The sequence below is a fragment of the Microcaecilia unicolor genome, chromosome 6, assembly GCF_901765095.1.
Source record: "Microcaecilia unicolor chromosome 6, aMicUni1.1, whole genome shotgun sequence".
NCBI classification, from domain to species: Eukaryota; Metazoa; Chordata; class Amphibia; order Gymnophiona; family Siphonopidae; genus Microcaecilia; species Microcaecilia unicolor.
In genome coordinates this window covers 90,256,362-90,272,624 of record NC_044036.1, presented here as the reverse complement: position 1 = coordinate 90,272,624, position 16,263 = coordinate 90,256,362, and the positions used below count along the sequence as shown (strand labels likewise).

General features: G+C 45.1%; 1 protein-coding gene across 3 annotated transcripts in view; it reads right to left on the bottom strand.

Annotated features, from left to right (window-relative positions):
- RALGPS2 (Ral GEF with PH domain and SH3 binding motif 2) overlaps nt 1-16,263 on the bottom strand; it is a 677,704-nt gene that overhangs the window by 541,334 nt on the left and 120,107 nt on the right. For all 3 annotated transcript variants that reach the window (XM_030206437.1, XM_030206439.1, XM_030206438.1), the window contains one exon: nt 14,666-14,716. In XM_030206437.1, coding sequence (XP_030062297.1) covers nt 14,666-14,716 — 51 coding nt within the window. The remainder of the gene's footprint in view (nt 1-14,665; nt 14,717-16,263) is intronic.

Genomic DNA, 16,263 nt, shown 5'->3' with positions numbered 1-16,263 from the left:
GAGGCAGAATGGGCGGAGCCTGAGTTGGCGGTGGTGGAGAAGGGTACTGAGAGGAGGGATTTGTCTTGTGAGCGGAGGTTTCGGGCGGGCACGTAAGGGGCGATGAGGGTAGAGAGGTAGTGAGGGGCTGCAGACCGAGTGCATTTGTAGGTAAGAAGGAGAAGCTTGAACTGTATATGGTATCTCATCGGAAGCCAGTGAAGTGACCTGAGGAGAAGGGTGATATGAGTATATCGGTTCAGGCGGAATATAAGACGTGCAGCAGCTTATTATTTACCACCATTTAAAAAGAAGACTGGTGAAGGTGGGCAGGATATTCTCCTATTTCTCAAGATAGTTTGAACTTCACTGCATTTCTGCAATCCTCAAAAGAAGATGTAATTATTCCATCCACATTGTTAGTCATTGTTGCACTGGATCCTGATAAGGATTGGCTGCCGAGACTATTCTTTAAGCACAGAAGCTCTACATTTTTATATTTGAAAGCAATGATGTTTCCTGATGTTGCTACAGCTATACAAAGACGTAGAAAGCAGTTTCTGCTTCTGCGTCCTAGAGTAGTGGATAGTGGAGCTGCTTTTGTACTTAAGTTTCCCTGCAAATGTATGATAAAACATCTTATTACTATTTATATAGTTTTTGAACCATCTCAATTAGTAATGTTTTTGAGTAATAAAAATGTAGAGGCTGGTTGTCGGCAAGTGCCACACCCAGCCCGTTTAGATCAACTTCCTTGAGTTATTATGAATTAATGATAGTCTTCATACTAGGGTAATTTTTCATACCTATCTTTTTAGATAGTTTTGCTTATACTGTTTGTGTACTTGGATCTCTCCTTATTGAGGACTGGTAAAATTAGTCTAGAATAGAAATATGTTGAATTAGGATTTCATGATTTATTATATGTGATATTCCACTAATTTTCTGTAAGGATTTGTTCCTAACAATTTTTTTTTAAAAAGCTACTTACATGATAGTGGGGTTAATGGGATAAAAGTTAAAACTGATGACTAGTAAATGCATATGCCATGTAATACGGTACAAACTGGACAATATGTATTCCTTGATATGCTTCATATTTCGATGTAATGCATGTGTCATCAATAAACAATATAAAAAAAAAGAAGCTTCCAGGGAATGATGGGGGTCCTGGTGTGATTTAACATGACGTATCATTAATTTACCTGGATGACACTGTAACCAATTCCCAATCCATTTCCACAATTGTCCTTGCTGCAAGGGCTTGCCATCAGCAGTGCAGAAACCATTACGAGACCACTGACTCAGCCATCCTGAGCAGGCTTGTACTACATAATCACTGTCACTGTATATCATTAAAGGATGCGTTATGAGGCACTTATGAGATATGTTAGTACCTATATGTGGACATGTGTGAATTAGCACAGCCTGGACAGCTAATACTTCTGCGTTCTGAGCTGAGGAATGACTATCAGATTTACCTTTTAGAACTTCCTGGTCTATGCTGAGGGCTGCGTACTGAATATATCATATACCTTTGTCCCAAAAGGAGGACCCATCCATGAACCAAATGTTCCTAGGTGGAACTAAAGTCTTAGCCTCCTCTACAGGGGGCACTGAGGGACATTGCAGAGGAGATTGCTAACTCTCTCGATAAGGACAAGAGTGGTTAGACCCTATTTTGATCAGTGCATGGGCTAAAAGGGTTGGACTTTTCTGGATTTCAAATTGAACCCTTTTGTTCATTAAAACTAGGGTCCATTGTGCTAAAAAAAAAAAAAAAAGCTACTTACATGTAGCAAGTATTCTCCGAGGACAGCAGGCCTTTCATTCTCACATATAGATATCATCCATGTCACCCAGTGCAGAGCTTATACAGTTTAAAAAACAGCTTTTTATAATCATACGTAGCATCCCCATTGTGCATGCACAAGTGCCTTTCTGCCAGCTGCAAAAGCATGGGACCATCAGTCCAACATAAGCGAAAAGGAGACAACTCCAAAGGGAGGGCATTTGAGAATGAATGGCCTGCCGTCCTTTGAGAATACCTGCTACAGGTAAGTATCTTTGCTTACTCCAAGAACAAGCAGGCCATATTCTCACATGTGGGAATCCTTAGCTACCAGGCTCACCGAAAACCATAGATCAAATGGGCCTCGAAATGGCAAGGACAAAACAGCAATTAATCTGAAGCTATATACAACTGCGTGAGTACAGCCTGGAACAAAACAAAATGGGCCTAAGAGAGTGCAGTTGTATTCCAGGCCCCAAACAAGTTCTGCAGAACTCTCTGTTCAAACCGACTATTGTGTCGAGTATCCTGCTCAAGGCAGTAGTGAGATGTGAGGACTGAAGACCACGTTGCAGCCTTGCAAATTTAGATTTAGATGGTAAAATTATGTCTTACCTGATAATTTTCTCTCAGTCGCAGCAGATAAATCCAGGAACTGTGGGTATATCCGCCTACCAGCAGGTGGAGACAGAGATCACTGAAGAGAAAGCAGTGACCCTGGACGTCCAGCTCCTTATCACTTCAGTATAGGTCGCATCCCCAAAGCAGAGGATAAGGATAAAATAGAAACAACACCAACAAAAACCCTCCTCACAACAATGCAGCAACAGCCGAACACACAAACGTGAAATTTCAAGGAAAACAGTATTCATAAGTACAAATTGAGTCTTCTCTGAAATATGTCATAAGATGCTTTCTTCTGTCTCTTTTTTTTTTTTTTAAACATTGTAATGGAAGTGAATTTTAAAAGATTGTTTTTCAACTCTGTCTTTGACCGAAAGTAACTTTTCTTGTAAATACAAAACACAAGTTGGAATGCAGAAGGTAAGACACAGCTTTAACTAATTTGGTATGTGAAGGGGAGGATGGCATTTGTTTTCGGAAGTCCAGCTTGGCCACCTGGGCTTGGGAAAGCATGTGACCACGTTCCCACAGACCTAAGCAGAGAAGCATTCTGTAATTTTCCTTAGCTTTGGACATGGGTTCAGAGCCTAATAAAAAGGGAGGGCTTGTCACAGCAGAGCGGGAGCTCATCTGGACTTAACTACTTTCTCTTAACCCTGTACCTTTCCGCCCCTCGTATCACTTCCATTTACTGTAATTTCCTGTTTGTTACCTAAATGTTGTAAGCCACATTGAGCCTGCCAGTGGTGGGAAATTGTGGGGTATAAATGATATAAATAAATAAATAAATCTGTGAGTAACATACAGACTGCACAGAGGATTTGTTACTGGTCTAAAGCTCCTGGTTCTCGCTGTGAACCGGGCCCCCCCCCCCCCCCCCCCAGCTGATGTTATGAGCCTGGATGATGGAGACCAGTGATGTTGTATGTATGTATTGCTTCCTTTCCTGGTCTCAGAACTCTTGGCATTGCTTAGATGTAGAGACCAGTGATGTAATGATTGTTTATACAGCTAATCATTGTGTGAATATGTGCTAATATATGTGCTAATCATTGTATATATACCTTAATCATTGTAGAATTTAGCTCCTCTAATAAAGGTTTCATTTACTTGTTACGAATCCAAAAGAATCCACGGTAATTATTGAGCAGTCTGTGTCAGTGAGACAGGCTGTAAATCCATAGCAGTTCAAACATCTCAGACAATAGGAATCCAAACTCTAAGAAACAAATCCACAGCAAAAGCAATAAAGGGCAGGGGTCTTGGATTCATCTGCTGCGACTAAAGGAAAGAACATTATCAGGTAAGACATAATTTTACCTTCCCTGATCTCAACAGCAGATGAATCCAGGAACTTGTGGGATATATCAAAGTAATCCCCTAAAGAGGTTGGGAAGCTGCCGCCCCCCGAAAGAGCACCATCGCCCCAAAACGGGCATCTTCCCGCACTGCCAAGTCAAATCTGTAATGTTTAACAAAAGAATGCTGAAAAGCCCAAGTAGCTGCTCAACAAATGTTGTCCAAAGAAAGGACACCAGTTTCTGCCCAAGAGGCTGCCTGTGCTAGAGTCGAATCTGTACGCAACACCTCTAGATATGCAGAGAAGATGGCCTCCTTAAACCACCAGGCAATGGTCACCTTGGACGCAGCATAACCTCGCCTGGGACCAACAACAGCACAAAAAGATGATCTGAGCAATGGAATTCATTAGATAACTGAAGATACCGGAGAAGGGATCGACAAACATCCAAAAGCCAAAGCAGAGAAAAGTTCTCCGGAAAATCCAACCTCAGAAAAGAGGGAAGAAAAAGTGGCTGCTTCAAACGGAAAGTCGACACAACCTTAGGCAACAAGGCCTGAACTGTCTACAGGGTAACACCCGATTCCGAAAATTGAAGAAAGGGTTCCCCGATATGACAGAGCCTGGAGTTCAGAGACCCGGAGCACTGAGGAAACAGCTACCAAAAACACAGTCTTCAGCGTAAGATCTTTCTCTGAAGTCAGGCACAACAGTTCGAAAGGCATGTTCAGCAATGCACTAAGCACAAGATTCAATTTCCAAGAAGGGCACAGATGACATACTGGAGGTCGAAGGTGATGAGAACCTTTCAAAAACCGTTACACATCCGAATGAGCCACACGGGAGGAGCCTGACACCTGTCTTTCCGTCTCTCCACCATAATTCCTGGAGTCAGGCCAGGGCTGCAACTTGAACCCGAAAAAGAGTTTTAGGCCAACCCCTTCTGCAACCCCCAGAAAAACCAAAATCTGAGACACAGAAGCTTCAAAGGGGGACCAAGCACAATCCACACACCATGCCTCAAAGGTATGCCAGATTCTGGCATAAGCTGCTGTTGTAGGATGTTTCCGGGCTCTTAGCAAAGTGGCGATAACCGCATCATAGCCATTCTTTCTCAGCTTTGCCCTCTCAAGAGCCAAACCGTAAGACCAAGTGGGATGCATCCTCCATCTGTACTGGACCCTGATACAGGAGTCCGGGCATGACCAGCAGTCGTAGAGGAGTTGAACCAAATCTGCATATCATGGACAGTGTGGCCCATCTGGAGCTACTAAACCTACCAGTCCTTGATGAAATCTGATCCGATACAGAAGACACCCAATTAAAGGCCAAGGAGGAAAGACGTACAGATGGCCTAATTTCAGCCATGGTTGCAACAGAGCGTCCAGTCCTGCTGACTTGACCTCTTTTCTTCTACTGAAGAACTTGAGTACCTTGGCATTTGCCCTGGTCACCATCAGATCCATCTCTGGTGTGCCCCACCATTGACAGATCAGACAGGATGCCTCTGTCGCAAGTTCCCATTCCGCCGAATAGAGGAGATGACAGCTGAGAAAATCGGCTTGAACATTGGACTGGCCTGCAATGTGAGTCACTGACAAGCAGAGAAGATGAGTCTCTGCCCACTGCAACAGGCTGGTCGCCTCCGTGGCCATCACGCTTTGAGTACCAACCTGGCAAGCTGATGTAAGCCACAGCTGTGGTGTTGCCTGAGAGAACCCGAACCACCTGATTTCCAGACGCTCATGAAAGGATCTGAGGCCCAACACCACCACTCTCAATTCTAGCTGGTTGATGGGATAAGTCGCATCCGTTTCTGACCAACGGTCCTGTGCCACACAGTGGAGACATGAGCTCTCCACCCCGTAAGGCTGGCATCTGTGACTACCATCACCCACTGCGGTGACACCAAAGGCATTCCCTTCTGAAGACTGGAGGCACACATCCACCAGGCCATGCTGTCCCTCACGAAAGAAAGCCAAGGCAGGCAACGCTGATAATCATGGGACACCGGAGACCAGCGATGCAAAAGTTCACGCTGGAGTGGGCACATATGATCCTTCACCTACGGTACCACCTCCAGGGTGGCCATCATCAAACCCAGGGCTTGGACATAATCTCAACTTCGAGGACGAGGAGAATGAAAGAGACGTGAACCTGAGAACAGAGCTTAAGCCTCCTGCCAGGAAGACACAACCCTGAGTCGTGCCAAACAGCACTCCCAGATAGTCCAAAGACTGGAAGGGTACTAAGCGGCTCTTGGAAAGGTTGATCACCCAATCCAGGGACTGCAGGAATGACAAAACTTGATCGGTGGCCGCCCGGCTAGCCTGTTCCGACTCCGCTCGAATCAACCAATCATTGAGAAAAGGATGAACTTTGATCCCCTTTTTCCCCGGAGGAATGCTGCAATGACTACCACCACTTTGAAAAACATGCGAGGGGCCGTGGCGAGCCCCAAAGGCGTTGCGCAAAACTGAAAATGACGGCCTAATACCGCAAACCTCAGATACCTCTGATGAGGAGTCCATATTGGGATGTGCAAACAAGCCTCTTTCAGATCAAAAGCCATGAGAAACTCTCAAGGTTGCACAGACGCTATTCACCAACTGCACGGTCTCCATGCAGAAATGTCGCACCCTCAGACACTCGTTCACCTTCCTGAGGTTGAGGATAGGTCTGACGTAACCTTCTTTTTGAGGAACCACAAAGTAAATTGAATAGCCCCAATGTGAACCTCAGCAGGCGGTACCAGAAATACTGCCCCAATATCTATTAATGTCCGCAATGTGGCCTCCACGGTCGCTTTTCTGGCCACTGTGGTACATCAAGATTCCAAAAAAGCGTCTCCGATGGGCAATGCAAATTCGAGTCTGTATCAGTCTCTGACGAGATCTATGACCCACTGGTCTGAAGTAATCTTGACCCACTCTTCGTGAAAGAGGGTCAGGTGACACCCTATGGAAACAACCGAAGGGCAGACCTGCGCACCATCATTGGGCAGGACGTCCTGGAGCATGAGGTCTAACTACTGCTCCCAAAGTCTGCTTATCATTCTGAAAGGATGACCGCTGCTGGAATCTATGACGCTAGAAAGTCGAACCACAACCAGAGCAATGCAGCGCGCCTTGCAAAAACGAGCCCTCAAAGAATTTGGTCTCACACTAGCCCAGAAGACACTGGGATTTCGAGTCTCCCAAGCCTTTCACAATTTTCTCAAGATTCTCACTGAAAAGTAGCTTTCCTCTAAAAGGAAGAGTCGTAAGGCGCTGCTTGGAAGCCATGTCTGCCGACCAGTGGTGCAGCCACAACAGTCAGAGAGCCAAAACCGCCAGAGTCATCTGTTTAGCAGATGCCCTGATCAAATCATAGAGGGCATCTGCCAGACAGGCAAGGTCCGGCTCCACAGGAGCACCAGCAGACGAAATAGAAGCTGAGTCACAGTCCTGTTCCAGTCCCTGCTGAAACCAGAAAAGACATGCTCTGGCCACATAAGAACTACAGATGGACGCTTGTAAGGCCAACGCCACCATATATAGTAATAGAGTAACATCTCCATGCAGTATCCATTCCATTCCCAAATATTCCTTCAGCAGCCAACCACAGTCCTTCACCAGGATTTTCCTCCTTGAACACCGAAGAGAAGTAATTGTTTAGCACATTCACTTTATCCTCCTCACTTTCCATATAAACATTCTCATTATTTTTCAGTCTCACAATTCCATTCCTATGTTTTCTCCTTTCTCCAATATATCTGAAAAAGGTTGTCACCTCTCTTTACATCTTTAGCCATTTTTTCTTCCACTTGTGCTTTCGCTAGCTGTATTTCCCTCTTCGCTTCTTTGAGTTTAATCCGATAATCTTTTCCGTGATCCTCTTGTTGCGTTCTTTTGTATTTCTTGAACAAAGCCTCTTTTGCTCTTATTTTTTCAGCTACTTGTTTGGAGAACCATATAGGCTTCCCGTTTCTCTTGTTTTTACTTTCCTCGCATAAAGATCAGTTGCCATATTTATAGCAGCCTTCAGCTTTGACCACTGATGTTCCACTTCTCCTACACCTTCCCTCTCCAACAGCTCCTTCTTCAAGTATTCCCCCATTTTATCAAAATCAGTTCGTCTGAAATACAGTACTTTGAGTCCTATGCGTCCACACTCCGCCTTCACCCTTATATCAAACCATATTGTGTGATGATCACTATTACATAGGTGTGCACCCAGCCGGATATTGGAAAAAACTACCTCCATTCATGAGCACTAGATCCAGCATCGACCCTTCCCTCATGGGTTCCGTCATCATTTGTCTGAGCAAGGCACTTTGACAGGAGTTCACAATCTCCCTACTTCTTTCCGATTCTGCAGTCAGGATGTTCCAATCCACATCAGACAAGTTGAAATTTCCCAACAGTAGCACCTCCCCTTTCATACCAATCTTTTGAATATCCCTTGTCAGATCTTTGTCTAGTTTCTCCATTTGTACCGGAGGTCTGTAGATAACCCCCGTGTGGATACAGGTTCCACCTTCTCTTTCCAAGACGATCCATAAAGCTTCTTCCTTTCCCTAAGTCCTCCGCATTTCAGCCGTTCTGATACTGTCTCTCATATACAGCGCCACTCCTCCACAACTTCGGCCCTCTCTATCCTTTCTAAAAAGATTAAAACCCGGTATAGTCACATCCCATTCACGGGAATCATTGAACCACATCTCTGTAATAGCAACAGTATCCAAGTTTTCTTCAAACATTAGGACTTGCAAGTCTTGAACCTTTTTAACTAGACTACGAGCATTTGTGCTCATTGCTTTCCATCTGCATAGTGAGTTTAGGTGGTTTTCTATATTTAGATGACCATCAAGTTTATTCTAGGGGTGACTTTCTGAATTTCCTTGTTTCCTTTTGTCACCCCGCCTTCTAGTTTAAATGTCTAGAAACATACTGTCTGAATTTCTCCCCAAGTATCCTTTTTCCGTGTCACAGAATGATGTAATCCATCATTACAGTACAGCATGTTATTTTTCCACATATTTCCCCACGTTCTTATGTAACTAAAATCTTCTTTACACCAAGACTCAAGCCACTTATTGAACTCCACTGTTTTGCGTAGTCTTTCCTCTCCCTTCCCCCATGTGGGAATTACTTCAGAAAAAAACACAGTCTGAACCAAAGATTTCAGTCCTTCCCCAAGCTTCTGGAACGCTCTCTGTGCTGTAAACTTACTATTGTTGGTCAGGTCATTTGTCCCCAGGTGAATTACAACATCAGTATTTGAAGCCTTGCTCTCTTCTCAGATCACTTTTAGTATTTGGTCAGTACATCTGGTAGCTGAAGATCCTGGAAGGCATTTCACTAGGTTGGAATCCTTGAACTGTGTTCCTAAGTTAATGCCTCTGATAATGGAGTCTCCGAGCAGTAAGAGTTTTTCTGCTTTTCACCAATCTGACATTGTTTGGGGGATGTTTCTTGGGTTGTGCTAATTTCATAGCCTCTGGTTCCACCACAATACTTCTTTTTTTCATCATCATAATGATGCAGCTCAGCAAAATAATTTGACAGGGACAAAGGTTGGGAAGGTGAGAGCTTCTGTGTCACATATCTTAGTCTACCTGAGCATACTGTGACCCATCTATTCCTCTGTTGTTGCATTCTCTGTGGCAGTGATGGTGGTAAATTGGCAGGCAATTGAGTAATCCTGGATGCTTTTTTAGTTGTAGCTAATTCTCTCTCTTGAGTTTGTTGATCTCATCTTTCAAAGCTGATAATTGGAGACAGATGGGACAAGCTCTAAGGTTCCAGATTGTTTGCGTTAGGATTAAAGCATAACATGTATTGCACTGAATAAAGGACATACTGATGTGATTCACAAGTGTAAAAAAGGTTAACTATGATAGGGGATAACAAGGAATAAGATTGACCAATTATGGTTTAATGAAGATACTTGTCCCTTGATTACCCTATATAAAGTGAGTTCACCTAGGGGTGGGTGGGAGAGGGGTGGATGGGCGGGACTAGGACACAGGTAACCTCAAATAACAATCAACCAATTCTGAAAATGCCCAGCGTAGCTCACAAGGTAAACTTAAGTTCTGGGGTTTTTTCTCTTACCACACAGCTGTATACAAATTGCCCCTCCTCCTAAGGTATGAGTCACTAGGTGCTATGTAACCAAATTGACTGAATTAAGTCTCTGGCACTGAAGATTCAAAACCCAATTCAAATAAACACACCTTTAAAACAGACACCAGAACCAGAGTTACCAAATTCTGTGTTACCAAGTTGATTGGATTAAGTCACTTAGCACAGGTTCAGAACACAGTTCTAGAGAGCACCTTTAAGCCAACTGCAGCATAAAAATATGAAACCACTGGCTCAGAAGTTCAACACAGTTCAATTAAGAAATTACCAGCATAAAATTATGAAATCACAAAGCAACAACAATTGTAAGTTATAGGCAATAGGATAGAAAGGTTTAGAGGACAGACCCTCAACAAGTGAAAGGACCACCTCAAAAGAACGCTTAAGAGAGGCCTTGAGTCACCTATCCTGCATATCTTTAAGTGTGACTCCCCTTCTACTGGAAGAACGGTCTTTTTTGTGAGCACCATAACCAAAGCGTCCACCTTAGGCAGGGAAAAAGTGTCTAGCGTAGCTGGGGACACCGGATAGAGGCGAGCCATAGCCCTAGCCACTTTCAGCCCACTTTCAGGGTCAGACTACTGAGTGGTGATTAACTCTTGAATGGACTCGTGCATTGGGAAGGCCTTAGATGGCTTCCTCATACTCATCATCATAACACTGACAAAAGATGTAGCCTGGCCATCTGAGTCAGAAATATTAACAGCCTCCAAGGCCTCTGAAATCAAAGACGGGAGCTCATCACGATGAAAAATCCGAACTGCCATTCGATCATCCTGCTCACCTTGGAGGAGTTCACCATCCTCTACATCCTCTAGCCTGGAAGGGCACTCTGAGTCCCCCAATCCCACCAAAATGGAGGGAGGAGGAGAATGGGGTCCCAAAGACCCTCTCTCTGGAAAGGAAGCCAACTTCCTGCACTTTATAGCTGGATCCTCTAAATGGAGAGGTGGCACTAAGTCACACTGGCTAGCAAGGAGTTCTTTGCCCTCTAGACAGGCCGACTGAGTAAAGGGAGGCTGCACCAAAGAAAGACCTCTCTTCATCAAAAATGCTTGATGTAAAAGCAGAACAAAATCCGGGGGAAAATCCATTCCCGCCGTGCTAGTGCCAGAAGAATCTAAAATAGAGCCAGAAGCCACCCCTGTGCTGCAAACCCCCGCGCCAGCAGAGCCAGAAAGGCGGGAAAGTTCACCCGAGGAAAAAGCACTGGATCTGCAACCGGCTCAGGTGCGGTCAACCAAGGCATGTGTGCCAACTTCCAATGCGCAGGAAGACTCCCCCAAAGCCTCAACAGGCCCCTCGGACCTGTAGACAGCCTCAAAGCACCTAGCTACACAGGAATCCCCTGCGGAATGGTGAAAGCCATAGCAGGAACACCTCTTCATTACTTCCGCCGCCATAGCATGGTCCACCCCCGCCAAAGCTGAACGAGCAAACAAAACAAAATCTGAAGAGAAACTCACCGGGGCTCAAAGGACTCCCCGAAGGAGGTGGCAGCTCTCAGAGGGAGCCAAACGGCGCTCCCACTCCCCACAGCCCAGCAGCCGCTAACAGAGAAAAGAGTCTAAATTTTTTTTTTGACAGCTGAAAGCTGCAGCGTTGCAAGGGTTTTTTTGGTGGGGGAGAAGTTGGGGGGGGGGGGGAGTTATAAAACAGAGCACCTAGGAAACAGCAGCCTAGGGAGCCCTTAGAGAGCAAGGGGAGACAGGGTAGGCCAGGGACCTGAAGCCCAAGTATATCCTCAAGGTTGGCACCATCAGCCACATGCCCCCACGTTCAACTGGCAGAAGCTCCCTGGAGCCCCCCCCCCCCCCCCCCAGAAGAATCCAGGAGCTGTAAGGATTCTATCCACTGGCTGACCTCAAGTGGGCTACCGATGCAGCCATGGCTCTAACATGATGAACCTTGACATGACCCTCAAGAGTCAGCCCTGCCTAGTGCTTAAGTGAAGGAAATGAAATCTGCCAGCCAACTGAAGATTGTGCATTTCCCCATGGCAACTCCCATAAGAAATAAAAAGCTGGATGAACTGCCTGTAGAACCTAGTCCGCTCCAAGTAAAAGGCCAATGCAAAGAGACATTCAAAACCTATATAGGAAACCAAACCTGCTCCTGGAGGCAGCCCAGCCAGTCAGGTTTTCAAGACATTCACAATGAATATTCATGAGAGAGATTTGCATGCACTGCCTCCACTCCATGCAAATCTCTTTCATTAACATTCAGTTTGAATATCCTGAAAACCTGACTGGCTGGGGTGCCTCCAGGACCAGGTTTAGGAACCACTGTACTAAATCATACCAACCTTAACCTACCTATGAAAAGCCAATGCTATAATTACTACACTGGGCTCTAGAGCACCAATATACCTACTACTGGGAAACCAGAACAAGCTGTACTGTTGCAGATTCCTACACAGACACTACATGCTAGCACAATCTTTCACCTCAGTCACACATATGGAACATGGATAAATCCTCACCTTACACAAAAAAAGGGGCCACAAAAAAAGTACACAAAAATTGAAACGGAGACCCCACCCCCCCCACCCCTCCAGACTAAGCACTGTAATACTGTTAAAAGAAACAGAAATACATTTTCTCCTGTACCCTGAAAAATACAAAAACAGAAAAGATATACATTTCTCAAAATAGAAACGCCTCAATCTTCAAAAATTATTACATAATATTTTTTTCTACCTTGTTGTCTGGGCATTTTTCCCCTAATTGGGCTGGTCCCAGTCTCTTTTCCACTTTTCCTGTGTTGGTCTTCTAAATATTTTCCAGGTTTGCCTTTCCATTCCTTCTTTCTCCTCATGTCCTTCTTCATTTCCTTCTCAACATGTCTGCCACTAATCTTTCCTTCTCATGTTTTTTTCCCACTTTTTTCTTCTCTGCATTTACATCTATCCATTTACTTTTTACCCTCATTCTCCATTTGTCTCACCCTCTAGTCCTTAGTTTCCTTTTTAACTTTCATCTAACCTATCAGCTTTTCCCATCTCCCTCTATCCCCCCTCTCCTGTATTCCCATTGCCCCCTCTGTCTCTCTCCTTCCCCAGTGTTCAATCCCCCCAACTTTAACTCACTTACAAGTTTCCCATTTCAATCCTCTGTACTCACCCTCTCAGCCCTCAATTATTCTCCACTGCTTCTCATCCCCTCAGTAGCTCTAGCTTCATCCTTGTCTCTCCTTTCTTCACTTACCTTCAGGGCCATTTTTCTATCTCTTTTTTACCCTCTATCCCATCTCCTCTTTCACCATCTGTTTAACCCCAATTTCCAATCTCACTCCCTTCAGAGATCTACCACTCCTCCTCAAATACCCCTCCTCAGTACCCTATCAATTTCTCTCCAGTCTTCCAGGTCATTCACACCATGTCTCAACCTTTTTCCTAATTTCATCTTTCTCTTACCCAGTCCCCTCCCCCATTTTACACCTTCACTCATTCCCCTAATCCATCAACCCTCTCATACCTATCAATTGCCAATATACCCACAAACTTCCCAACCCATTTCTCCTATCCATAATTCCTTGCTCTACTCCCAACACTTTCGCACTCAATTATCAAGTCCTGGTCATTATCTGCTCTGTTCCCCTTCTCCCCCAACCCCTAGTTCCATCCATCTTGCACTCTATTCCCCTTCCCCCCACCCTCTAGTCCCATCCATCTTGTGCTCTATTCCCCTTCTCCACTCATCCCTTAGTCTTATATATCTTGTGCTCTGTTCCCCTTCTCCCGCAACCCCTAGCCCCATCCATCTTCTGCTCTATTCCCTTTCTCCCCCCCATCCCCTAGTCCCATCCATCTTCTGCTCTCTTCCCCCACCCCCACCCGTCTTGTACTCTTTCTAGGGTCTTCTGTTCATTTGACATTTTGTCTCTCTCCATATCCACCATCATTCACTCTGTCCCTATCTTTCTTGTCCAGCATATCCTCTCTGTCCCTATCCTCTCCCGTTTAGCATCTGTGTCCCCATCCCATGTCCAGCATCACCCATCCTGACGCTGTCCCTCCACATGTACAACTTCTTACCTTCCCTTTCTACTACACTCCCAACCACAGGGTCAACAAACATCTTTCTCTCTCTTCCCTGACCCTCCTCATGGTACTGCATCCCTCTCTCTCTCTTCCCTCCCCCGCCCCATCATGAATTCTCTCTTCCTTCCACTCCCTCTCCAGTCCAGCATCTTTCTTTCACCCACCATCTCTGTCCCTCTTCCATCTTCCCTACATTCTGAAATAACTCTCCCTTCCCTTTCCCTACAGTCTGTCATTGGGGTTTTTTTTTTTTAACCCTTTCTCCCTCTCCCCCACCTCCCGCCCATTCAGTCCAGTATTTCTCCCTCTTCCCCTTGCCCAGCGAGGTCCAGTATTTCTTGCTCTTCTCTCCTCCCCCTCAGCGGACCTTAACTGTTCCTATGGCCGCCAGCAAGGAAAACAGGCTGCCTATGGTTGGCCCCACCTCTTCTGACACAACGTTCTGTGTCCGTGTAGGTAGAGCACAGTAGAGGGAGTGCTTCCAGAAATAACCAGAGGCAACCTGCTTTACTTGCCGGTGGTCGCAAGAACAGTGAAGAATCGCTGAGGGGGCGGAGGGAAAAGCAAGAGGTAACAGGCCTCGCGGGGTAAGGGGAAGAAAGAAAAATACTAGATCATGCCGGGAGGGGGAGGAGGCTAGACAAGAAGTAATGCACCTTGATCTGCTTCTACCCTCTTCCAGAGTACATTTTATACTGAAACCGGGGTGGCAGGCCATTTTTTTGGGGTAGCACTTGCCACTCTATAGCAACGCCTAAGATTGCTCCTTAGATAAATTAAAAGCAAACCCAATTACTTACCTCTGGCTGAATAGCTTTAAATACTGGGCCATCCATTAACGTTATCTGACCCTGAAAGAGAGAGAGCTGTTTAAAACATTTTATATTAATTTCAGAAGCTTTAGTTACAAGGATCCCACAATTCATTACTTGTCACATTTTCAAGATGAACTGTTGCTCAAATCTACTTAATGAGAAATTCGAAGAAAATGAATAGTTTAAGGAGCACTAAACCAGAGAATTTTTTTTTTTTTAAGAATTAACTAGCGCAGCCACAAAAAATGTTGCTTGCCTATAGCAGATGTTCTCCAGATAGCTGAAAACATGCATCAAGAGGGTAACATCATCCAATGGTACCAGGAAAAGCGAAAATACTTACTGGTAGCAGATATTCTCAGAGGGCAGCAGGCTTCATATTCATACACATGGGTAGACACCAATCTGCATCGCCCGGTCCAGTATTTATGCCAAAGTAAAAAGTCAGAGCTTTGTGAAGCAAGAGCCATGCTCCACTGCACATGCTCAACTGCCTTCCCGCCCGCCACAAGAATGCGGTCCTCTCAGTTTAATCTTAAAGCAAAAAGAATAAAAATAAATAATGAAGGCGATAACTCCAAGGGGAGGTGGGCGTGAGTATGAGAATATGAAGCTTGCTGTCTTTGGAGAATACCTGCTACAGATAAGTATCTTCGGTTTCGCAGAGGACAAGCAGGCGTGCATATTCTCACTAATGGGAAATCCCTAGCATCCAGGCTTACCTAAAACAACAAACATTGGTCAATTGGGCCTCGCAACAGCAAGGACATTAAACAGATTAACTGAAACTATATACAAACTGAATGAGGGTGAAGCCTGGAACAGAATAAAATGGGCCTAGGAGGGTAGAACTGGATTCTAGACCCCAAACAGATTCTGCAAAACTGTCTGCTCAAACCAACAATCGTGTCAGGTATTCTGCTCAAAGCAGTAGTGAGATGTGAATGTGTGGACTGAAGACCATGCTGCAGCCTTCCAAATTTCTTCAATGGAGGCTGACCTCAAATGGGCTACTGACACAACCATGGCTCTGACATTATGAGCCATGACATGACCCTCCAAGGTCAGCACAGCCTGGGCATAAGTGAAGGAAATGCAATCTGCCAGCCAAATTGAGATGGTGCGTTTCCCGATGGCAACCCACATCCTGTTGGGATAAAAAAAAAACAAAAAGCTGTGGGGCCTTGTCTGCTCTATGTAGTAGGCCAATGCTCTCCTGCAATCCAAGGATGAGAATGAGGTCGGGGAATGAATGTTGGCAAGACAACTGACTGGTTTAGATGGAACGCCAACACCACCTTTGGCAGGAACTTAGGGTACGTGTGAAGGACTACTCTGTTGTGATGAAACTTAGTATAAGCTGCATCCACTACTAGGGCCTGAAGCTCACCAACCCTACAAGCTGAAGTAACTGCCACCAAGAAAACAACTTTCCAGGTCAAGTACTTCAGATGGCAGGAATTCAGTGGCTCAATAGGAGTTTTCATCAGCTGGGTGAGAATGACGTTGAGATCCCATGATACTGGTGGAGGTTTGACAGGGGGCTTTGACAAAAGCAAACCTTTTATGAAGCGAACAACTAA